This window comes from Capsicum annuum, chromosome 1 (genome assembly GCF_002878395.1).
Source record: "Capsicum annuum cultivar UCD-10X-F1 chromosome 1, UCD10Xv1.1, whole genome shotgun sequence".
NCBI lineage: Eukaryota > Viridiplantae > Streptophyta > Magnoliopsida > Solanales > Solanaceae > Capsicum > Capsicum annuum.
This window is the reverse complement of record NC_061111.1, coordinates 43,813,145-43,838,832: the sequence shown is the minus strand read 5'-3', so window position 1 is coordinate 43,838,832 and position 25,688 is coordinate 43,813,145. Positions and strand designations below refer to the sequence as shown.

Genomic DNA, 25,688 nt, shown 5'->3' with positions numbered 1-25,688 from the left:
GTTCCGATTAGGTCCACTGCTATTGACTTGATCGGAACCACAAACAAGATTGAAAGGCAAATTGAGTATCATTACTTCCTTAGCAATATGGATTAATTGATTGTGTTTTCTTGCCTAGCATGCTTTCAACATATCTTGGAGAAGATCAGAGGCTTGCTGTAGTATATGAATCCTGATAATTTTCAAGCATGCCTCCAACTTGCCGATTCAGTATCCAAGCTGGTCGTTACAGACTTTGAGGTTATTATAGAGTTCCTAGTCTTTTGTGAGCTCGTTAATGAGGAACACTTTCTTTGAAGTTGTGTCATTGTAAAAGGCCTTCAGAAAACTTTCTTCAGAAGCCTTAAATGATACATGGAGGGTCGCTATATTTGTTTTAGGTCAAAATATGTTGATGCATACTCAAGCGGTGGTCCCACCAGTAGAATAGCTCACTTTTATCGAGCATTTCTCAATGCAGTTTACTCAACCAACCTTCATGGGATTTGATAAATTAATTAGCAAGGAGTTACGTAACGTTTGATCTAAACTAATTCCAGATAATCCTATCAAACGTTACGTAACTCAAGGCTCATTAACCTATCAAAACCTTTACCCGAGTTAGTGCACAAATCAAACGAGCTCAATCTATCAGCTTTTCTAATGATCACTTTTCTCCCATATAGAGGATAAAATATCTGCCATGCAAAAGTCTACACCGTTGCCAGAAATTCTTGCCATAGGGAAAGTCTTGAGAAGGCATGACTAGCAATCTCTCAATATGACTTTTATGACTTCCTTGATGTCTCTTGCCAATGTAACTGAATGGACTAACCAAATTAAGCACAATTGCTCGCTATATTGGCAAAAGACGTCAAGAAAGTCATAAAAGTCATATTGAGAGATTACTAGTCATGTCTTCTCAAAACTTTCGTTATAGCAAGAATTTCTGACGATGGTGTAGACTTTTGCATGGCGGATATCTTGTCCTCTATATAAGAGAAGAGTGATCAGCAGAAAAGTTGGGAGATTGAGCTCGTTTAATTTGTGTACTAACTCGGGCAAAGGTTTTGATAGGTTAATGAGTCTAGAGTTATGTAATGTTTGATAGGATTATCTGAAATCAGTTTAGATCAAACATTACGTAACTCCTTGCTAATTAATTTATCAAATCCCTTGAATATTGGTTAAGAAAACTGCATTGCACAACGCTCTATAAAAGTGAGTTATTCAACTATTGGGATCACTACTTGAGTGTGCATAAACATATTTTGACCTAAAACAAATATAACGACCCTCCATGTATCATTTAAGGCTTCTGAACAAAGTGTTTGAAGGCCTTATACAATGCCACAACTTCAAAAAAGTGTTCCTGATAGAGGAGCACACAAAAGACCAGGAAATCTATACCAACTTCAAAGAGACAACGAAAAGATTGAATACCGAATCGGCAAGCTGGAGGCAAGCTTGAAAATTTTTGGGATTCACATACTACAATAAGCCTCTGATCTTTTCTAAGATATGTTGAAAGCATGCTAAGGGTAGAAAACACAATCAATTATATCCATATTGCTAAGGAAGTAATGATACTCAATCTGCCTTTCAATCTTGTTTGTGGTTCCAATCAAGTCAATAGCAGTGGACCTAATCGAAAACATAAATAAAAAGGAATGGGATGCAATTTAAAATTCATAAATTGCTGCCTTCGCTTGGATTCCTTATTTTAACTTCAACTGTCTTGGAGCAAGTTTTCTCTACTTACTGTACATTATTTCAACCCTCGATTCCACCAAAGCTGCTTTCTTGGTGTTCTACTATTTTCTATATAGGTGATCATCCCAATCACGCTACCTAGTAGCAGCTCCCTAGCAAAGAGACCATCTGTACTATTTTTCTTTCAGAGAAACAACACACGTATTTTTCATTGCTGGATACACTTTCATATTTGCACTTGATTCAAATTTCTCATGTTCTAAGTCTTTGTCGGCCAGATTCACTAAAAGTTCCTTCCTACCCTATGTTTCCTCTTCAATTAGCTCTCAGATGATATAGTCTTTTATCAACCCCCCCTCCCAATTAACCTTGCAGGCATTCTCCTACCACACCTCCTGGTGTATAGTCATCACCTCGAGTAACCCAACCATATAAATTTGGGTAAGGGCAATAACTAGATTGATTTTCGTTCTTGGTTGAAGCAATGAGAGGCTTCGAAGGCCCTCTCAGAGTTCAATGCACCCTAAAAGTTAGTCTAATCACTATTGAATTTCTTTACAATGCCACCAAAACTAGATCCCTTCACAATGGTTGACACATAAACATGAGCAACAACCAACATTAAATCTTAACAGGATATCAACCACATTCATGGTCCTTCAGCCTTATCAGTTTAGACCTATCAAACTTAACTGTAAAATTATAGATATCTTATTTGAATGATCAATGACTAATCGGTAAAAACAATATTTACAAAATTAGTGTACTCTATGTGTGTTTTCACGATAACATTATCAATAATACATACCTCCCACATATGAAGCGGTTCCATCTGCAAGCAGCTTATTCCTTCGAACCCATATTTACTATAGCCTTTTGTGTTGGCGGGGTAAAAGTTGATCAACTTTCAGTTCCTTATATCTACAAAGAAGAGAAAAAAAATTGATGTCAAACAAGAGAAAAACAAAAAGAAAATTATCCATCTGTTGCAACAGATGTGGAGTCTGTTGGAATACATCAAACCAGCCTTGCTAGTGGTTTAATTTGTTCCAACAGTTGCTCCGTCCATTGCAATATCAACAACAACATAAAATACAAAGAAACAACAAAGAAACAACATCATTTGTTCCAACACCATCAACAACTGCATCAACAACAAAGAAGCAACATCCTTTGTTCCAACACCATCAACAACACCACACCACAAGTTTCAACAGCACTAATCCCACCACCACCAACAATAAAACATCAACAACAAAGAAACAAATAAAATACATATAAAAAAAATGATACTGCCAATAAGGCTTTTAAACTTCTCCCAACAAATGATTTTTTTTGCATATCGTAATAAAAATAATGGTTCGATCATTCAAGACTTAAAAGTTCCTTCAAATTTTTTAAATAAATATGATACTGGTAAATCATAATTAAATAAAAAATAGATGTAAATAACTTGCAAAGAGAAAGATGAGAATGAAAGAGCAATATGAACCATACCTTTAATGTCAAAAGTAAGGGGGATCAAAATAACAATTTCAGTCGAGAAAAGATATGGATCGGTTTAGATCAGAAAGGATATTTATGAGAAAGGGGAGAGAAAAAGGGGAAGTATGTGATAACCCTATAGAGGAGAGAAAGAAAAAGATGAGAGATGAATAAATTTAGGGCTGAAGGTGAGATAATTCTAGACATGGGTTGAAATATTTATTAATAACTTGAGGGGTACAAGGAAGACGGATGACATTGAAAACACAAGATAAGACTACTCAACAAGGATATTTTTGAGTTATTCAAGAAATATTTTTTACCGCCTTAGTAGTACTATTTTATTTTTCTTATTTCAAACAGAAGATTGCTTTGAAATTAAAATAAAGATTTTCAAATATATATGTCATCTGTTGCAACCGATATGAATATCTGTTTAAAAATTTCCAACAGCTCAGTCATCTATTACAACAGATGCAAATATCTATTTGATAATTAAATCAGATTTGTCATATATTACGACGGATATAATATCTATTTGAAATTTTCCAACAGCTCAGTCGTCTGTTGCAACAGATTTATTTACAATACATAGGGTGAACTAAAACTTCAATTGAGTCTTTACGATTGCATGATATTGGTATTGCATTCCTATCGACCCGAGTCGGAGTCATCGGTCGATCACTTTGAGTCGAAACATTTCATATTAACTTATCATTGAGCTAACAGCTAAATTGATTTATATAGAACTAGGAATGAGTATATTAGGGTGAACTACAACTTCAATTGAGTCTTTGCGATTGCATGCTATTGGTATTGCATTCCTACAACTCGAGTTGGAGTCGTCGATCGATCACTCTGAGTCAAAACATTTCGTATTAACTTATTATTGAGCTAACACCTAAATTGATTTATATAGAACTAGGGATAAGTACATAGGGTGAACTACAATTTCAATTGAGTCTTTGCGATAGTATGATGTTGGTATTGCGTTCCTCTCAACCCGAGTTGTCGATCGATCACTCTGAGTCGAAACGTTTTGTATTTGAGATAGTACCTAAATTGATTTAGATAAATCTAGGGACGAGTATATAGGGTCAACTACAACTTCAATTAAGTCTCTTACAATTACATGGTGTTGGTGTTCGTGTTGAATTTCTTTCGACCTAAGTCGTCGATCAATCACTCTGAGATGAAACGATTCTCATTAACTTATTATTATAAGCTAATACCTAAATTAATTTAGCTAGATCTAGGAACGAGTACATAGGGTCAACTACAACTTCAATTAAGTCGTCGATCGATCACTCTTAGATGAAATAATTCTCATTAAATTATTATTATAAGCTAATACCTAAATTAATTTATCTAGATCTAGGAACGAGTACATAGGGTCAATTGCAACTTCAATTGAGTCTTTTACAATTGCATGGTGTTGGTGTTGGTGTTGTGTTCCTTCCGACCCGAGTCATCGATCGATCACTCTGAGATAAAATGATTCTCGTTAACTTATTATTATAAGATAATACCTAAATTAATTTAGCTAAAAATAATTAAGATCAATTCAGATCAAATTAATATTTTCAAAACTTGTCATTCTTTTTCAGAATACAAATCAACCCATACAAATCATCTATTTGCAGGAAAAAGTTTCATCATTTTAAATCTCGAGTTCTTGCTCTCTTTTTTCTCTCTCAACAATACAGACAACTACTCAACATATTGCTCAACCCTTCACAATAGATCAATTTTCTATCCATTTTTGACCACATAGGTGTTATTTTTGACTTTATTCTTGCTTGTATTCATCATTTTTCTCGGTATTCGTAGGTAATAGAGTTTGAAAAGTTGTATTATCTTCAAAAATAGGTTAACAATTTTGAGTCTTAATGGTAAAATCATAGGAAGAACCCGATAAAGCCCTAGTTTTTGACGCAGTATTTCATTGACTGCGATGGTATTGTTGGATAGTGTTTGTGTTGTTGTTGGTGGTGGTGTTGGTATTGGTGGTTTGGTGGTGGTATTGCTGGCATTGTTGGTGGCATTGGTGGCTGTTGGTTATGTCAGTATTAGTGGTGTTTAAGCTGGCTGCTGGTGGTGTCGGTATTCGTGGTGTTGGTGGCATTGGTTTGTGATATTTGTGGTGGTTGTTGGTGTTATCGATATTGGTGGTGTTTGTGGTGGCTGTTGGTGGTGTCAGTATTTGTGGTGTTTGTGCCATTGGTTGGTGGTGTTTGTGGTGGCTATTGCTGTGTCGATATTCGTGGTGTTTGTAATGTATTTTTTAAAACTTATGCATAAATCAATTATAATGTAATTTTGTTTTTTATTGTTTGTAGGTAAAACATGTCTTCCAAAAGAAAAGAAAGTAAAAGTGGATCAATTTTTGACCACCCAATAAAAAAAGCTACAGTACAGAGGGATTTGAAGAAGCTTTCTGAACAATCTTAATCAGAAAAAAAGACGTTAAGGAAAGATATAAAAAAATGTAGAGGGAGGTGGATAAGAGTCTGTAGATGGTGATGAAAAAAATAAAAGTAAGAAAGAGGAGAAAGTAGAGAGTGAGAAAGAGGATGATCATCAACATGATGATAATGGATCACCAATGGGGCATGAATTAATATCGACATCCCAGCATGATCCTGTCAAAACTATTAGTATTGACAGGTTTCAAGTTACGATGCCGATAGATGACCCTGTAGAACTAACTGGTGAACTTTACTTAAATGTCAATTGGGGAAACATTTTAATTATTTCAGGAATATTATGAAGAACGAAAACATAGACGGACTTTTTAAGAGGAGCTGTTTTGGACGCTTTCTAGAGATGCCTGAGAACTACATGCCCGTTTCCAAATAAGGATGATGTATGGTCTTCTCAAGCACAGGATCAAGTACGTGGGGGATGATAGAGATTCAGAGGAGGGAGGGCAAATATATAGATGAAATCTAGATTAACTACTGTGGCATACCGATTTGTTTTGGCTTGCAAGAGTTTGCCATATTGAAGGGCTTGAGATGCGATCGTCCAGAAGAACCTATCGTCAAGGGAACCACCATAAAAGGTCCAAGGCAAGTAGGACAACCAAACCACCACAATCAAATAGAGGGAAGGCATAGTCCCAGCGACTACCCGCAAAACCAACAAACGCAAGGAAAAAATAGATGGGTTGTTGGACATTGCTGGATGTGGCTACAAAGCATCGAATTTGATGATAAATCTCAAGGATAAAACCATACCAAAGTAGTACAGGGAGCAATTGTGCTTAGTTTGGTTTTCCTATTCAGTTATATTGACAAGAGACGTTAACAAGGTCATAAAAGATGATTTGTAGGCGCGTGCTGAGGATTTTGAGAAATTTAACAATTATGCCCGAGGATATGAAAGCTTCTACTTAACTGTCAAATATTTATTGACAAAGCTATCCTCGGGGAAGATCACATTATACGGCTTTTCTTGGGCTTTTATGGTAAAATTAATCACTATTTTTACTCATCCATTAATTTATATTGAATATAGTTATTATAATTTTTTTTTCTTGCTTTCTATTTACATTTTTAGGCTTGGGCATTTGAAGTCATTTCTCTCATTCGAAAGCAGGTAATGGATTACCTCATCTACCCTGATGAGGTTTCTCATCCAAGGATATTTAGGTGGTTGGCTGAAAAGAACAACAAAAAAATTAAAGAGGTTGATCTCTTTAACCCTCTGGATGATGCAATACGTCTTCTTTCAAGTAAACTAATTTGACTCAATAAAAGATATTGAACAGATGTTATATCTGGTGCAACAGATGTTATATTTGATACACCAGATAGGACATCTGTTATGACAAATTACCCATCCTATGCTAACTGGTGCAACCGATGGGTAATCTGTTACGATAGACGATTGATATTTTGCATTAGATTACCTATCTATTGCTTTGGTTCTCTGAACCCAACTCAATTAGATTAACCATCTACTGTAAATTATGTAACAAATGGGTAATATGATGTAACATATTGTTAGTCTATTGCAATATACAGATCATCTATTGCATAACATGTAACCTAACAGATTACCCATCTTGTGCCAACTAGTGCAACAGATTGGTAAGCTGTTGTGACAGATGATTGATGTTTTACATTAGATTAACCATCTATTGCTTTGGTTCTCTGAACCCGACTCAAATGGATTAACCATCTACTGCAAATTATGCAACAGATGGGTAATTTGATGCAACATATTATTAATTTATTGCGACATACAGATCATCTATTGCATAAGTTATCTGTGTTAACATGTAACCCACCTGTAAAAATTGTTATATTATATGATTTAAATGTATCTGTCTTTTTTATAGGTTGTGCATCCTTAGATCATGCCTACTGAGCAGGAGTTGGGAATGACTTCTTTTATTACTCTAGGCCATGTTGTTACTATACCAGACCCAACGGTGGAGTTAATAAAGAAGAAATTGGATGGAGCAACAACCATAAGAAGAGAAGTTAGGCAAGGTTAGCCTAATGTTGAGACTCTTCATGACCAACCTACTGCAGTAGCTCTGGGTGCTTCTTCTTGTGGAGTTGTTGGTGTTGGTGGCAGACATGCTGATGCTACTACCACTCGTGATGATGAGCATGTTGATGCTCAAGAAAAAATAAATATGTTTGAAAACACCACTTTTATAGGTCCCTCTCACCCTTACATAGGTCTCTCTCACACTTACACCGGTCCCTCTCACCCTTACATAGGTCTCTCTCACACTTACACCGGTCCCTCTTATCCCTTTTTACCCTCGTATTCTCGTTGCAAATGTAAAGAATTCAAGGACAACTAGGATAAACTCTTTGAAAAGGTAGAGTCTATCGCTAAATCTATCGAGGAATTCAAATCCAAGAGGGGTGTCATACCATCCAAGAAGGTGAGGGATCCATACACTCCTATGACGACGATTAGGAGGAAGAAAAAAACAATTAGTGACGTACTCTCCAGTCAAAAATAAAAAATTATTAAAGTTCAGGGGCCATTAAAGAAGGTCGATATATACGTGGAACTTGGTGCCAAAGAGAAGAGGGATCTGCGATGGGCCTAGAATGCCAAGCGAGGGGCACCAGATTACCCCAGGCCTCCTTTTCCCCCTAAGACTTCAAGATTATGACAGATATGCGTATATGGTACGAGGACAACATAAGTTTACTTTTCCTAACCTAGCCTTCTAATCTAATCTATGAAGAAGAAGCTATGCAACGGATGTGAAATCTATTGCAACAGCTGGATATTCTGGTGCAACTGGTAGTGGTTCTGTTGCAACTTATATTCATCTGTTGCATAAGTTGCGTTGGATTGATTCAGAGAACCCTATGCAATAGATGGATCATCTGTTGCATCTTTACAATTACTAACCTATTTAAAAATTGACTTCTTATATTACAGTATGTTGATGAAATTCTCTGCCTCATGAGGAAAAAGCAATTAGCGTACCCGAAAGCTTATACGCTGCTGATAGGATAATGGACCTCGACTTTTGCAAGAAGCTCAAGGATAAGTACGATCAACTCAATGATCTAGCATCAACCTGGGGAGTGGGATTTGATTCATTAGTTTCTACGTTTATCTGGGATGAAGAAATGATAAAATATGTTAGAGGGAAGAGGCCAAATCTACTCGGTAAGAGCTGGACTGAGGCAAAGAGGATTTTTGCAGTCATAAACGTGGACAACTACATTATTAGGCTGTTGAGATGCTACTCGAAGAGGGAAAAATCAAGATTTATGACTGTAATAAACCTTCCATCGATGAGGTTGGTTTTTTTATCCATATGCAGCTACTGATAGTCCTGTTCCCCATCTTGTTGACGTAGAGTAAATTGATGTATCATTTTCTAGAGAAAGTGTTGATGGAGAAATCATGAGATTTTGAAGGTCAAAATAAGGGCATGAACCTTCCAAAAAATGATACTAATTTTGTGTGCGGCTCGCATGCGCTTGCACACATTAAATGTTCGTTGACCGACACAAAAATGGCCGAGCCAATGACCTTTGTATACGACAACGCTGTGGCCAACCTACAAGAGGTCTGGACTTATGGGGTACTAACTAGATGCTTGAAGCCTGTGTATAAAAAGGAGCCTGTGAAATAATAATTTTTTATTTCAAGTCACACTTTACTTTACATTACATTACATGTAGTGGCAATATTTTTTCTCTGATGAAAGTTGAGTTTTTTATAATGCAATAGATTGTTACTCAGTTGTAAAATATATTCTATCCGTTCTGGCAGATAGTTTATCTGTTGCAATAGGTTGGTCATCTGTTGCATTATGCCGATGTTATTGCTATCTAATCTAAGTCTAATCTGTTGCAACGGTAGGAAGACTTGTTTGATAATTTCCAATAGATAATCTAAATTTTGCAACATATGTCTAAAATCTATTTAATATTTTTCAACAATTACGCTTGAATATCCATGTTCTCGACAACACTAAACCAGTAGAAAATGCACCACCATAAAAATTTCAGCAATTAGCCTTGAATATCCATGAGCCCAACAACACCAAACCAGTAACAATAACGACAATAATGTAGTATCTTCTTGCTTGATTTTGTTTCTCTTCAAAAGCCTTGACTTTCTTCAACAAACCCCAGATTACACGATTTGCTTGTGAAGCGTGCCGTTCTTCATACCAATCAAAGTAATCGCATCCACCCAATTTCTATAAAAATAAGAACACAATTACAAAATAATTACTAGTCAATAATTAATTAACTAATTAAATAGAAAAATACTACCTTTAAAATCTTACAAGTAAAAAACCTACGACCTGGATTTTGTTGAGTTCAAGAAGTCTTCAATAGAGCTTCATGACCACACTTACAATATCAAAAATCTTTATCACAAAAAATAGTGGAAGATGAGCTCGACATTATCAAGCTCAATTGAAAAAAATGAAGAAAAATCAAATGCAAATAATTTGAAGAATTTGGATAGATAAAAAAAGATGATGAAGAAGAAGATTTTGAGAATTTAGGGTTTAATTTTAGGAAGAAGATGAATATATAAGACAATGGTAGGGGAAAATGACCGTTGGGGGCCAAATCAGATGCCAAGTCAATAAAAAAGGGGGTTCAACGAGCCTTGGCTGCATGAATTACACGCGATCTGTCAACAAGGCAAAAAGTGATAAACTGACACATTTGATGCCTATTTTAGCTGTTTAAAATGAACATTGTCTACTTAAGGTGCCAAAGTGAAAGATCGCTGCAACTTTAGATGTCTGTCGATGGGTTCCGCCTTTTTTATTTCAAGTCACTTCACTTTACATTACATGTAGTGGCAATTCTTTTTATCTGATGAAAGTTAAATTTTTTATAATGCACCAGATTGTCTATCTGTTGTAAAATATATTCTATCTATTGTAAAATATATTTTATTTGTTCTGACAAATGTTTATCTATTGCAATAGGTTGATCATTTATTGCATTATGCTGATGTTTCTATCCTGGCCTAATCTGTTGCAACAGTTAGAAGACCTGTTTGATAATTGCCAATAGCTGACCTACATGCTGCAACATATGCCTAAATCTATTTGATATTTTTCAACAGATATTTCATCTGTTTCAATAGATAAGGTATCTGTTGCAATATTTGAATCTAGTATTCCATTTTGATTAATAAGTTCAAATCTAAGGATAAATAAATTTCATAGACAACATAAAATAAATCAAATCCTTCAGAAATTACAATTTAAAATGAAATGTAAAAAAAATATTATGGGTGCCGATCTCAACAAATAAATCAAGAATTTAAGTTTTGATGCCAATAACTTCTAAGGAGGGGTGAGGTTATTACTTTGACAGAATCAAGCTATAAGGATCTACTCAATATGAACAAGTTGTTGTTCAACCGATGCTATGGAATTCATCTTTGGTCGTCGTGGATCTTTAATGTCGCTTGCGTATAATTTCTGCGCTTTCGCTTCTCCGTATTTCTATAAAAAGAGTAGCATATTGTCAATGTTGTTCGGCAGTAGCTTCTATTGTGACATCCACCTGGAAAGCCTGAATTGGTTAACGCTAATCACAGAGATTTACAAAAAATAAAAAGGTATAACTCATCTATTTTAGCAAATCAAATAGGTCTTCCTCCTGTTTTTAAATTGTCCCAAATAGATTATATTTCTATTGCAATAAATAGATCAACAGTTGGGATAAATTATAACATGAGGAAGTCCTATATGATAATTTTTAACGAATGAACCATCTGTTACAACATATGACTCATATGTTTGGAAAAAATGAAATAGTAGAAAGTTTTGATTTAAATTGTCCTAACAGATGATCCATCCGTTGCATCAGATAGATCATCTATTGGTACAAATAAAAATAGTACATAGAGCTGTTTGATTTGCTAAAATAGATGAGACATATGTTACAACAGATACTGTATCTGATGCAATAGGTTAGTCAACTGTTGCAACAAATGTATATATCTGTTTGATAATTTTCAGCAGATATGTCATCTGTTAAAACAGATGTGTGTGTCTGTTAGTTGGAACAGGCGATATATATATCCACCTGCTTCAGCTCGTGCTGCTCTCCTATGACCCTTGTACATTGCTCAATAGTGCAACACATGGATAGAGGAGTTGCAAATTCACTTGTTTGGATGCTTGATATTGCCTTGGAAATTACTTTCTTTCTCCTCTTAGCCAAAATCTCTAATGGAGTGGATGGATATAAAATCCTCTTTGATGGAATGACACCTCTCTTAGATGTCAATTTCTTTACAGAAGCAGTTAATGCATTAATAGCATTAATCACTACATCATAATTCGTCTTGCAGTCTTCATATTTGCATGCAAAACATTCGTGAGGAGAGGAAAAATCTGTATAACTAGTATGATCACACTCATAATGGTTTGTTTTAAAAATTGTAAGAGGAGCATCATTAGCCCCAACAGCAACACCACTACCACCACCAACAGCTCCATCACCACTAAGACCATCAACAACAACAAGTCCACCCTCCAAAATTATTTTTCTTGTGATAGTTGTTGCTCCAAACAATTCCATTTTTATTCTGTCAATGACCTTAGGGTCCAATAAAGTTTGCAGAGACCGTAAAGTAAGAAAAAATGACATCTTCAACTCTCGATTGGTCGGAATAAGCGACGGATGCATAATCTAACATAAATCATTACATATATTAGAATGATGATTAGATCAATCAAAAAATCATTAATTAAAATAAAAACTTAATTATAATTATACTTACTGCATCCTTCAGGGGGTTGAAGAGATCAATAAATTTTACATTTTTATCAATTTTGGCCGATAACCATCTCAAGATTCTTGGACAAGAAACTTCTTCCTGGTAGTTCACTTGTTGTCTCAAATAAGGAATGGTTTCAAACACCCAAGCTTATAAAATAATGCCACTAAATCAAAACCACTATTGAATTAAAAAAATGAATTATATCATAATAAAAGAAAGAAACATTTATCATGAAAGCCTATGGAAAGCCATATAAGTTGACTGTCTTTAGTGTTAACGGAGTCAACAAATATTTGACAGTCATTTTGAAGCTTTCATAACCCCAAGGATAGCTGTTAAATGCCTCAAGATCCTCAGAGACCTTTATTAAACCAACACTTATGTTGTTGTTAACGTCTCTTGCCCAAAGAGCATAATGTACAAACCAAACCAAGCACAACAATAGCTTGTGCTTCTTTAAGATTCTTTTATCTTTCAACGCTTCTGTTAAATTTTTATTTTTGAAGCTCGAACCAACAAGGGACACCAGGTCATCATGATCACTTGACTTGCCTTTGACTTTTTTTTGTGTGTGTGAGGTGCTTTTTGGGGTTAGAATAGGTATAACTTAAGAAGGAGGATAACATTTTAGTCCGATAACTATGGCAAACTCCTTCCAACCAAAACAAACAAGCATGCCACAGTAATTTATCCACACCTTATCCATCTTATCTTTGTTTCCATACATAAACCTATGCTTGAGAAGATCATATACCATTTCATTTGGAAACGAGCATTGTTGTCCTCTGACAAATCAAGATATTTTCCAAAGCAGTTGTCCCTGAAATAAGCATCCAATTTTTATTCTCGGAGTATTTTTCTTTTTCTAAAGGCGTCAAAAGATTTTTCCATGGTTGACTTGACTACTAAATCACCCGTTAAATCTGTGGCACCATCGCACTGCAATCTCACTGGATAACGATCAATGCTGAAGGTTTTGACCACCTCTTCGGTGGAAGGCCTATTAGCAATTGGATCTTCTCTTTTGAAACATTCCTCCTCCCCATATTCATCATCTTCTGCTCCTGATTGAGATAACGCTTGCAAAGCAAGCTCATAGAGTGGTGGATGTAGCTTAGCTGCTTTACTTGTTCCTTTACTTGGACTTGATTTAATTTTTTTCTTTTGGGAGCCATATTATCTAAATTTTTCAGGAACATAAAATAGATTATGATTGATTAATGCATCGTTAAAAAAAGATAATAGTAAATGAAATATGTACAATAGTAAAATAACAGTTCCAACAGATCACACATCTGTTGCACCAGGTAGGATATCTGTTGCAGCATATAACCAACCTATTGCAGAAGATGAGTAATCCGTTGGAAATAATAAAAATAGATCACTAATCTGTTGTACCAGGTAGGATATCCGTTGCAGCATATAACCAACCTGTTGCAGTGAATGAGTAATCCATTGGAAATAATAAAAAATAGATCACTGATCTGTTGCACCAGGTAGGATATCTGTTGCAACATATAACAAACCTGTTGCAACGGATGAGTAATTTGTTAGAAACAATAAAAATAGATCACTAATCTATTGCACTAGGTAGGATATCTGTTGCAGCATATAACCAAACTGTTACTGCGGATGAGTGATCCGTTGGAAATAATAAAAACAGGCCACACATCTGTTGAAACAGATCACTCATCTGTTGCCAAATGAGTTATCTGTTGGATCAATATTATTTAGATTTCTTCCAAACAGAAAAGCCATCTGTCACAACAAATGAATTATCTGCTCTGTTCATCCGTTGTATTAGATGATTAATATGTTGCATCAGATGCTTCATCTGTTGCAACAGATGATTTATATGCGGTATCAGATAGTTAATCTGTTGCATCAGATGATTTATCTCTTGTATTAGATGGTTAATCTGTTGCATTAGATGGTCCATCTGTTGCATCAGATGGTTCATCTGTTGCAACACCATTTTTACCAAGAAAAACAACAAATTAACCCAACAACACCAACACAACACACACACACTAAGAACATTAACATTGACCAAAAATCACCAACAAATCATATCAACAGTTCGACAACATGAACTACAATAACAACAAAAAATTATATTTCACATTGGAAAGAGTAGAGAAGAATTGTCAGAAATTAGGATTTTATTCAGTCTACATTTCAAATTTAAGCAAGAAATATTGAAGTTGTTAACCAATACTAGAAGAGAAGTTGACTCAATTTCCTCTGTTTCTTCATAACTAAAAAGACATAACGTTTTACCTATGAAAGAAAAAATGGGACGACGAAGAACTCGAAGTTGTTGTCGCCGGAGAAGTTGGCTCAAGTTCCTCTGTTTCTTCACGTCGATTGATGGTTGAAAATCGAAAAGAAACTCGCCCAGCTATTTGTCGCCGGAGCTTGAAGTCGTCAGGATTGAAGGGAAAATATTTGCAGAACTGTTGGTTGGAAGAGAGTTGAGAGAGACTGTCGAGAAAGAGGAGAGAGACAGTTGATTTGGAGGAGAGGGGTGTGGGTTGATTTGTATTTTTGAAAAGATTAGAAAGTTTTAAAAATATTAATCAAGTCCACAATTAACTTAATCAAGTTTTCTAATTATGTTTGACCCTTTAAGTTGGTCAATATCACCAATCCTTCATTCAAGACTTAAAAAACACCTTTCCTTCAATTTTCTCGTCTTAGTTGATGTGTCTTTATTTCATTTTTGGATCTGTATAAGAAGAATATCATTTTTCATATTTGATAATTCTTTAATTCTAAGATGAGTTAATGTTTAGAATCAAAGGAGCTAAATAGCATTTTGATAAATTATTTATATTATTAATTCGAAAATGCAATCAGATCTATCTATAACATTCATTAATTAATTATAATAGGTGTTTTTTGGGATTAACGTTATATTTCATCTTTGTTTACCCTGAAAAACGGTACAGTTAAATTTATATAAGGTTTAAATCGCACGACTTAATCTAACTCTTTTTTAGATTTGTTTATTAACAGTTTGAATGTTGATTAATCTTTAAAAAAGAAGGAATCGAAATAAACTCATTGCGTTAAAGGATAATAATTAAGGATATGAATTGTTGGTTTTAATACTATTAAAATAACGTCATAAGGAGAGCCAAGAACTTAGCGGCTGAAAATAGAGATGAGTTAGAGAAGAAGAGATGTGGAGAATTGTTTCTTTTCTTTTCTGGTAAAGCAGCGTATCTTATTGATCATCAACTCCTAACTTAAATAGTCGTTATTACAACTAAAAATAGGTTAAACTTACAATTAAAAAAAAAAAACTATTTGCTACCAAAAATAACAGAAAAAACTACTCAGTTTCCTACCAAAAAATAGAAATCCCAATTTAACTAGGAATTGTATATAAAAAAGCTAGAGAAAAACAAAAAATAAATCACATGCATTATTCAGTATGTTTGAAGGTATCACGTGAAATTTCATCATTTTAACCCGTCTAAATTCAACCAAAACCACTCATTTGTTACCCTTAGACATGAGGCACAAGACCTCAAAGATTGAACTCAAGTTTGAAGAGACTCTTAGCAAGAAATGAATCTAAAACAAAGAGGAACTCGAATTTCTTCGCTCGCGACCACGTCCCAAAATGGCCACTGAATCAAGCCAGAACTCACACTTGGAGAATTTGACATACAGTTGTCGAAAAGAAGAGCAATACTTATTATTACCTCAACGATTAGCCATCTTTTCGTGTTTTGGTTTGTAATACATTCATCATCAAAGAAGAACAAAAACAAAGAAAGTAAGAGGGACACACAAAAAGGGTTTTGCCTGTGTGGGGGGTGGGGGTTTAGGTGTCGATGTGTATAGCTATAATGTTAAGTCCTTAGTTTTGATGATTGTACGTTGGGACCTGGTTCATGCATAGATAAACTTGCAACTGCCCAGAGACCAGGTTCATCGCGACTACAACTCATGCATTCAGTCAGCATACAGCTGGAAAAAGTACTGTAGGCAGAAAGTTGGTGGCTCCGGGATTTTCAGAGTCAAACCTAAAAGAACCAGGTCGCGGAGTCACTTGCTGCTGCTCCCGGCAGCCAAGTCTGATGCACGTGTGTCCAAGTGAGCCCATCTGCAACGGTCACATTCTGGAAGGGGAAGAGCAAATTATAACAGGTCTTGAATTGTAGGACAAAACTTGCAATGATCCTTCAACGAACTTCACCTTTGAACTCAATACGACGGTAGTTATGCAACATTGTCGCTCTTCGCCTGTAAGAAACAGCATATTTTAGGACATTACAGTAAACATAACAAGAGTCAAAGAGAAAGAAGATGTAGATCGCGCTAGTATTGGAACATTCTCGCAGAAAATAAGACATTTCTATAAGCATTTGGTTAAATACGACTACAGCTGCAATTTTCTTCGAGGAAAATGTTTTAAGACTGCGAGGTAAGTGACGACAAGCACCAACATAGACACTCTGTGATAGGTGCAGCATTACAGGTATATACACAGAAGTTCGGCGACTACGCAGATCATACACAGGCCATTGAAGGATTTCGTCAAAGTACTTCTGCTTAATAACATTAATTTTGAAGCAACATCACTACATGGAGTCGACCTATAGTGAAAACAAGTAGGATTAAAACGAAATCAAGTAGAATCATACTGTGCCTCTTAGGTTATAATCAACTTTTTGTTATATTTCGTTTGTACTTCGGGTACGCAAAATCTGTATATGCAGAACAAAAATCTCAGGTACTTCAAGTTTATAAACAAGAACACAATGAAAAATACCCTCAACATAATGAAAAATACCCTCAACACAAGATCAAAATGACCTTTCCAAGAGGTGTATTTTATTTTTCAGAAAAATAAATGAACCAGAAAATAGCCAAGTCGTCCGAATTCACGGAGTTTCCTTAAGGAAATAATCCCCCTCACTGTAGCCGAGGTTGTGGAATTTTTCCTCCCAGGATAAAATGGCTAAATAGACCAACTGTAGCGGTACCTCAAACGGTTGGAATATCTTCGAATGCACAGAACGTTTCGATTGATCACACAGAGTAATTTGGAAGACAAGAAGTATTTTTTATTCTGAAATTGTCATCCGAAAACCTGTGGAAGAAAACAGGTTTTTATAGCCATAACATGCCTCTTCTGAAAAGAGGCAATGGTTCATTTCAAAGGTTGCACCTTTTCTGTAAATTCATGTCTGTTCATCAAGGAGTGTTTGTTCCGAAACAGTCATGTCATTTCATGCGAATCAGTGTGTTTGTTCCGAAACAGTCGTGTCAGTTCACGAAACATTGTGTCATTTTCAGAAGAGTTGCATCCTTCTGAAACTAAATATCAGTTCGAAACATTTCTTGTTCAAACCATTGCATTTGTTACTGTTTCACTGTTACTGCATGCTGCATGTATATAAATGGAGTTCTGTAACTTTGCAGTAAAAATTTACTGCGTTTTTCCTTGGCATTCTTCGGAATTCAGATAAAGTTTGTCCAAAAAGATAGATCTCATCGGTCAAGCCAAAGCCAAGCCGAGCAAGCGACGACAGCGCGAGGCATCTCTTATTCCCTGCCTCACTTATCCATGTGGGAGTGTGTTTCACAATATAAACACTTTAAAGCTTCTTTCTCCCACAAAAGTGGGAGAATTTAGTAAGCTTTCCTATTTTTGAGTACACTTTCCATATTGGTGTGATCTCAATTTTTCTCTTCCACTTGCTTTTTCTCCATTTTCCATTCACACTTCTCATTTACTATGAACCCAACACTTTTTCTGGTCAGACCTCCTGGTGGGGCAAAAAAGTTCTTCCTAGGGCATAAAGAGCAGCCTGGTGCACTAAAGCTCCCTCTATGTGCGGGGTTCGGAGAAAGGGACGTGCCACAAGGGTTTATTGTATGCAGCCTTACCTTCACAAAACATTTAAGAGTGAAAAACTAATGAGAACTAATTCACAGTGTGTGCGCCATAATCCGAAATTCGGGGCTCAAATATTTCAAGTCGTAGTACTTCTACTGCAAATTAGCTCAAACATGGAAAACACTACACACTTCAATCATCACACAATTCCCCATCTATTTTCTACAAATTTAACTGACTGTTCTGAGGATTAATGGGTACTGGTGCTATAGAGGTGCATGGTGTAGACTTCGGCAAGTACTCAAAAAGTTTTGTTGGACCGTGGGCGAGGGACAGAATCAGTGGACACACAGTAGACTATAGTGGTGGTTGCAGGGACATTTATCTGTGCACCGTGCAGTTTGTTATATGAGAATGCAAGAGGAACTCGGTAGAAAGAGCCGGACTTTTTATTGGTTTGATACGTAAGGTATATCTCGAGGCATCCAGAAACTCCAAAACATGGCTAGTCTCTGTAGCTGGAAGCACACGACTACAGTTGTAATGCATCTTGAGCAGCAGGTAGTTAATCAGTACATATGCTTGACACAAGCACAAGATCTCTACTTATTCATCCTAATCCATCTTGTTAAGCAGAAAGACGGATATTCCTCGCTCATTTACAAACTTCGCATGGGAAAAATAGTTCCCATTTCCCATCTCATGAAAAATCCTTTTCTAACATAGCTAAGTTAAGAGATAATTGAACCTGACATGACGTTGTTAGGATCTCCTATAGGCCTTTCAAACTGTTTTATCTAGAAGGTCTACGGATTGAGTCCATTAGCACTATAAGAATGCAAAAATGAAAAAGAAAAATTGTATGTTTATTTATTGTCTGCTCCTCAAATAACGGTATTTTGAAAAGGCTTCAAAAGTGAAGATTGACAGTATCGCTAACACCAACTTGCAACAACAAACTACTGACACTAGGCGCCTACTTCACATCTTTCGCGAAATTACAATAATCAAATATCATTCATTGAAAAATAGAGGGGTAGTAGATACTGTTAAAGATTGCTCGAGCCGCACATGACATGAGCACGAAAAGGAAACAGTAATAACAATTTTTTGTGTGTTTGTGTAAAATCAAGTCGAGACAATAAAAGACCATCTTACAAGGCAAAAGACACTTACCGCAAAGCTCCCATTTCTTGAAACTCACTAACCATGAATCTGAACCAACCTGTGTAGGTAAGACTTGATCAACCCAAATACGATATTGCTTACCCTTTTTGTCCCCATGACACTTTTTCAATGTATTTACGTATTCCTCAAGAGATTTCTCAACTCCAGATGGATGCACGAAAGTATCAGATGGTCTCTGCAGCAACAAAAGAGTTGGCAAATTGGATTGTCATGCGGATAGAAAAAAAAGGTGTTAGGAGGAATAACTAAAACTCAAGTTCAACCTCCTTACAACCTCCACCGCTTCCCAATTGACACAACTGAAAAACAAGAAGAAAATGAAGAGAAAAGGATAATAGAAACTTCCTCTGAAGGGGATATTCATGGTTTTTCTCTATATGGCGGTAGGAGAGTCTGTCCGCGTTGGAGAGGTTAAGATCTAGGTAGAAGCTATATTTTGAAAGTAAGTCGGAAAGACAGGCAAAAACAAGAAACGATAAATAAGAAAAAGAAGCTGGCCTCCATCTATATTCTCAAAGAGAGAATTAAACAGATCCAACATCCAGCGCATAAAATACGATCATCCTACAGAAGACAACAGCAGTACAGTAGGTATAGGGTACGTACGCAAACGGCTTTCATGTTCGACAAGTAAAGGTCAGAATTCTCAATCTCTCCACGCCTCCATTTCTCGAAAAACAAGTAAAATTTGACGACTTCATAAGCAGGAACAAAATTCTTCATCTTGATTTCTGACATATCTGTAACGTCTCTAGGAGAGATACTTGGTCCCAGGTTGAAATGTCCAATGGCTTGTATTATACCCGCAGCACATCTCTCTGCTGCATGAATGACTTTTGGATTATCTTTCGCATTTGCAGCATGCCATTCTAATAATTCCTCCTGAGCATTCGCTACCTGCAAAATGAATCTATATTATAGAGCACTTCTGAACTCAAAACATAAAAGATAAATCGGAGAAACAGCTAAACCACTGACCATCACACCGTAAACATCTGGGATACTGAGAAGCTCAGCATCGTTTCCAGAGTCACCACAGGCAAGCGTGTTGTTTGGTAATTTTCCCTCTCTCTTTAATTTCTTAAGCAAATACGCAAGTGCTTGTCCTTTGCCACCACCTTGTGGCAAAATGTCTAAAGCTATCCCTCCGCTGTAAATTATTTTGACATCCAACTGATGATAAAAATCAGAACAAAAAGATATGTAACTTAATCAAAAGTTCTACTCACTGCAGCACGACAAGAGAAACATACTATCACTTTGCTATTATGGAGCATCATATTGATTCCATAAGCTATAAGTGTAAAAGTAGCATCATACCCCACGTTCTTCCAAGCTCTTCGAAAGAGTTTTCATTATATCTTGAGCCTTGTCTTTGTGAACATAGAAACTGACCTTGAGAGGTCGTTGCTCGGTTTCTGACTGAAGGGTGAAAAGAGGTTGATATATGAGACATCAATTACAATAACAAAATCCAGTATACAAAACGGTTTTACACCGAAACTGGTGAGCAAATTCTGGTATCAAAATTTACACTTCCTGAAGCAATATATAAAATGACACGAGCATTGATACCTGAAGGGTGAGTTCAGGAAATTTTCTTGTTTCCTCTGTCACTATTTTCCGATCCCACTTGTTATTTAACAATGCTTCCCAACCATCATCTGGTACCATCGAGTTACCATACGTTATTTCAGTCCCCACAGACATAATGGTAACATCTGGCGTTAGCATGGGCTTCTCTTTTCTCAACTCCTCGTAAAGTATAGGTGATCTCCCAGTTGAGAACACTAACAAGGAGCTTTCACGATAATTGGCTTCCCATAAAGCATTGAACCTAAGCAGAGAGAGGTTCTCAGGATCATGATGATCGACCTGTAAAGAAAGTCTCATGTAAGTTACAGCAGCCTCAGGAAGAAAGGCAAACTACAACAACCTACCATTGTCTGGTCAAGATCTGAGACTATCATGAGACGTGCAGCACTGGCTAATCGATCCATGTTTGATTTAATATTAGCTTCACTCTGAAACAAGAGAAAGAAACACAAGAAGGAGCGAGTAATGAGTCTCATGGATTAACTAGTGCATGAACCGCACGCCGAACTACCAGGATAGTCACACTTAAATACATCACTTATCCCAGAATCAAACAATGCCAGGGACTAAATGTGCCTGGAGCAAGTAATTGCCTTCACAAAATGAATATGTGAACGTTATGCATCAATCACCACTCAACACCTTTCACATGCAAAATGGCCATTAACAAGTAAATAAGAGATAGAGAAGGAACAAAGTACTCACGCGGAGTATATCAGATTATCAGTTTTCAATCATCAGTTACCAAGAATTTTTCTTTTTCTACTCTGTAATATTCATTATAAGTCCAATGGAAAACAACTTATAAGCAAGTTTTTATCAGTAAAACGGCAATATTGATCAAATGTAGAGCATACTGCATATACAAAACCAAGCAGTGTCTACTATACAAAACAGAAGATTGCTTGCCAAAGCTGACTCCGAACAAAAAAAAAAGTGCATAGCTAAATCTTTGGACTCCATCCTAGAATGTAGAAGGAGACAGAACGGCATCCTGGAACAAAAAATAAAGAAACACATTCCATTAACAATACTCACTTTATAATATAAATCTTGACAACGATTTTTTTTTTGTTTGGATAAATCAAATCGATAAATATATCAATCTTGAACACCAAAAATATAGGAAATTGTCTATGTATCATAGTAATATATAAAGATTGACAAGAGTTAAAGGAATTTCCACATATCAGGTCAATAAAAAACGAGTACTTACAATTGTTGAAAACTTATGATTAAGAAAAATGGGCTAGTCACCTTAGCATGATGCATAGCCAAGTGAATATTGAATATTTCCAGAACTATCACTCTTCATTTTAAAACTGTTTTTCTTGAACTACTATACCGAACTTAAATAAATGAATTCATTAAAAAGTCCATGGATTTCAGCAAGCAAAGAAAACCCCCAAGAATAAAAGAGTATTTTCCTAAGCCGATAAGCTGGTCAAACTAACTTATAAACACTTTTTGGCTTAACTCGCATTTGACAAACACCAAAAGTACTTATAAGCCAAAAGCTAAAAGTTGATTCTCTTATAAGCACTTTGGTTTAATCAAACTTTTTATGATTTCACCCCTTATATATATATTTAATAATCTTCGAAATAATCCTCATAAAACATAACTTTTAATTATATTTGTTGAAGTACTGTGATCTCTGAAACTACATTCAATATCATGTGGCATTTTGATGATTGACAAACTATGAGTGTTAGAGTTGTGACTCGAATTTTGTTGATCCGGCCCTGAAAGTTTCGTGGTGCGACCCATGTTTGTGATTTTCAATGGGGTCTGTGGTGTCAGCGTAGGGGACCTTTACATTTTTGGGCCTAGACTTATTTGTATGCATGTATTATATAAGTGCTTTTAGTGGGTTGTTTTGGATGTTCAAAAAAATACACGTCACTCTACGTCTCCCACTTTGTACTCTCTATCCATTATAGTGAAACCTCCTCTGCCTTTGCCTCTACCCATGGTTTTTCCCGCAAAGGTTTCCACGTAAATCTGTGTGTTGTTCTTGTTTTCTTTTACTTGTAGTTTGCTTAATCCATCAGAATCATAGCAATGCGCACAAGAGACAATCTATATTAGCAACATTGCCAAAAGAACTCATCTAAGAACGTGTTTAGCTGAGCAGAACAGGAAACTGTCAAGATGAAGTCGTTTCACGTGTGCATCAGGAATTCTTAGAGAACTACGCTACGAGCAGGGGTGGAGCCACCGGTAGCACAGGGGATTCATCCGAATCCCCTTCGACGGAATATTATATTGTTTATACATGGTAAAAATTATCTTTTATGTATATATAATTGACGTTAAACCTCTTCGGCTAGTTCGTATGTTTACTTTTGAACCGCCTTAGTAAGAATCCTGGCTTCGCCACTAACTACGAGACGCCAGAGTTAGAAGAATTCTACAAAAAAGAGTCTCAAAGAAGAAGCTACTACTACCAGTGTCTTAAAAGGCATTTTGGGGCTCGCCCACTGGCAAAATGAATCGAGGCACAAGTGTGAGGCCTAGTTTTTATGAGGCTTACGCCTTAAGCGTCTGTATGTCCTAAGCACGCCCGAAGCCCATCGCTCGAGGCTCGCCTAACAGATCTTAGACAAATTATGTGTCAAAATCCTTAATTAAAATTGTTGATTAAGGATTAAAAGGCAATTTTGGGGGTCGCCCCGCGCCGAGGCACTGGCAAAATGACTTGAGGCACAAGTGTGAGCTTTAGTTTTTTATGAGGTTTACGCCTTAAGCGTCCAACTGTACATCCTAAGCACGCCTAACGATCCAACGCACGGGGCTCGCCTAACAAGATCTTAGACAAATTATGTGTCAAAATCCTTAATTAACACCATTGACCCTTATTATTCTCTAATAAATTAATGATGCTTAAAATATTTTTCATCCATAAAAATAAAATGATTGAGAATAAATCCAATAACCACAGTCCTTGTATTGCATATTTACTATTTGAAATACTGCAACGGTGAATATCACTTAATATTTCTTTTAAAAATACTTAGTCGAATTTTACATCTTCACTAATCATTGTTATTCATATTATTGTCAATAAGTCTCAAAATTGAGGAAATGCAAAATTCTCAATCTACAAGTAGAAAAATCCAAAAAAGAAAAAAGTGAATCAACCCAGGTGTTCATTCAATCGCCCCAAAATATAAACACATAAAAAGCCAAATTAAAGTTCAGCTACACAGACATATGATCCCACACTCACAAACATAAAAAAACACACTATATGTGCACTTTATATACATACTCCCGCGTTTCAATTTATTTAGCCTATTTTAACTTGACACGGAGTTAATAAAGTTTAAATTAAAGATACGTGAAATATACATGTGCTTTAATTTTGCAATATTAAATTAAAAATATATGAAATTTACTAAAATATCCTTAAATTTCGGGCTATTAAATATGTGACGCACAAAATTAAAATAAAATAATAGTTGGCTTGAAAAAGAAAGAGCAAGTCCTTTTAAAATAGATTAAACTACCAGAAAATAACAAACTAATAGAGATATTACGATAATATAATTAAACCTAACCTTTGCCGACCCACATTCATCTAGCATCTGTAAATTAAATAAAGCATAAAGATATCAAAACAATACAATTAAACCTAAGTTTTACACAAGAAATTCTTCAAAGCTAACCGATGAATGTGGGCTTATATATATATATATATATATATATATATATAAAAATTGAAAGAGAGGAATATAAATTTCCAATAGAAAAATTTAAGAAAAATGTTTACCTTAAAATAGTTGAATGAAGGGATTTTGGGAGTGGAGCAGCAGTAGCAAACAGAATAATTGAACCTTCTCGTAAGAGAAGTCATGAAGAGTATAGACTGTTAAAAAGACAGTTAATTTTTTGGTATTTTTTTATTCCAATTCTATGGTCAAGAATTCCAATAAAATAAGATCAAATTCTTATTTTATACACAATAATAATAATTATTGAATATATAATCACATTTACATGAGGGGAAATGAGGTTGAGGACACGTGGCATCAGCAACAAGGTCAACACGAAGTAGGTTTGTGCACGAATTGATTCATATTTTAATATTAGGTGAACCTGTCTCAGTTGTTGAACAACTAGGCGTAGTTGTTCTACAACTTTGTGAAGTTGTTTAACAACTGCATAAGTTGTTCAACAATTAGGCCCAGTTGTTAATTGTTGAACAACTAGGTGTAATTGTTTGACAACTGAGGAAGTTGTTCGGACAACAAATATAATTATCGACAAGAAACTTAATTTTTTTAAAGGACAAATTTGTGGGATCCACTTATCCACTTAATTGGAAACTTGGAATCCAGGCCCTTGTGGGCTCATTTTTATTTTATTCTATTTTTGCTAGAAGTCTAGATAGTTGAGGGAGCTAATTTCAGAATCGTTCACTTTTACTTTAGATGTGCCTGAATTTGTTTTCTTTACCTTCCTTGTGTTTGTTTATATTGTATTTTTATTGATTCGGTTTATCGATCGATTTGGTAGAGGGATTGAATAATCATCCTTTTCTCTTGTAGAGGGATTTTGATTTTTCCTGAATCAATGTTTAATATTATAATATATTATATGTTTTTTA

General features: G+C 35.6%; 1 protein-coding gene across 2 annotated transcripts; it reads right to left on the bottom strand.

Annotated features, from left to right (window-relative positions):
• Window positions 1–16,116: 16,116 nt before the first annotated feature.
• LOC107874940 (sucrose-phosphatase 1) lies at window positions 16,117–25,216 on the bottom strand. 2 transcript variants are annotated; one of them, XM_047396336.1, is made up of 10 exons: window positions 24,852–25,216; window positions 24,640–24,666; window positions 21,421–21,504; window positions 21,056–21,355; window positions 20,801–20,902; window positions 20,459–20,653; window positions 20,087–20,377; window positions 19,469–19,655; window positions 16,646–16,692; window positions 16,117–16,568 (listed from the first exon to the last, which is right to left on the bottom strand). In XM_047396336.1, the coding sequence occupies exons 1-10, from the start codon at window positions 24,933–24,935 to the stop codon at window positions 16,473–16,475; spliced, it is 1,413 nt and encodes a 470-aa protein (XP_047252292.1). In that variant the 5' UTR covers window positions 24,936–25,216; the 3' UTR covers window positions 16,117–16,472. The 2 variants fall into 2 exon arrangements, with proteins under 2 accessions (XP_047252292.1, XP_016577128.2); XM_016721642.2 differs by lacking the exon at window positions 24,640–24,666 and having other exon boundaries at window positions 24,852–25,184.
• Between the last annotated feature and the right edge of the window lie 472 nt (window positions 25,217–25,688).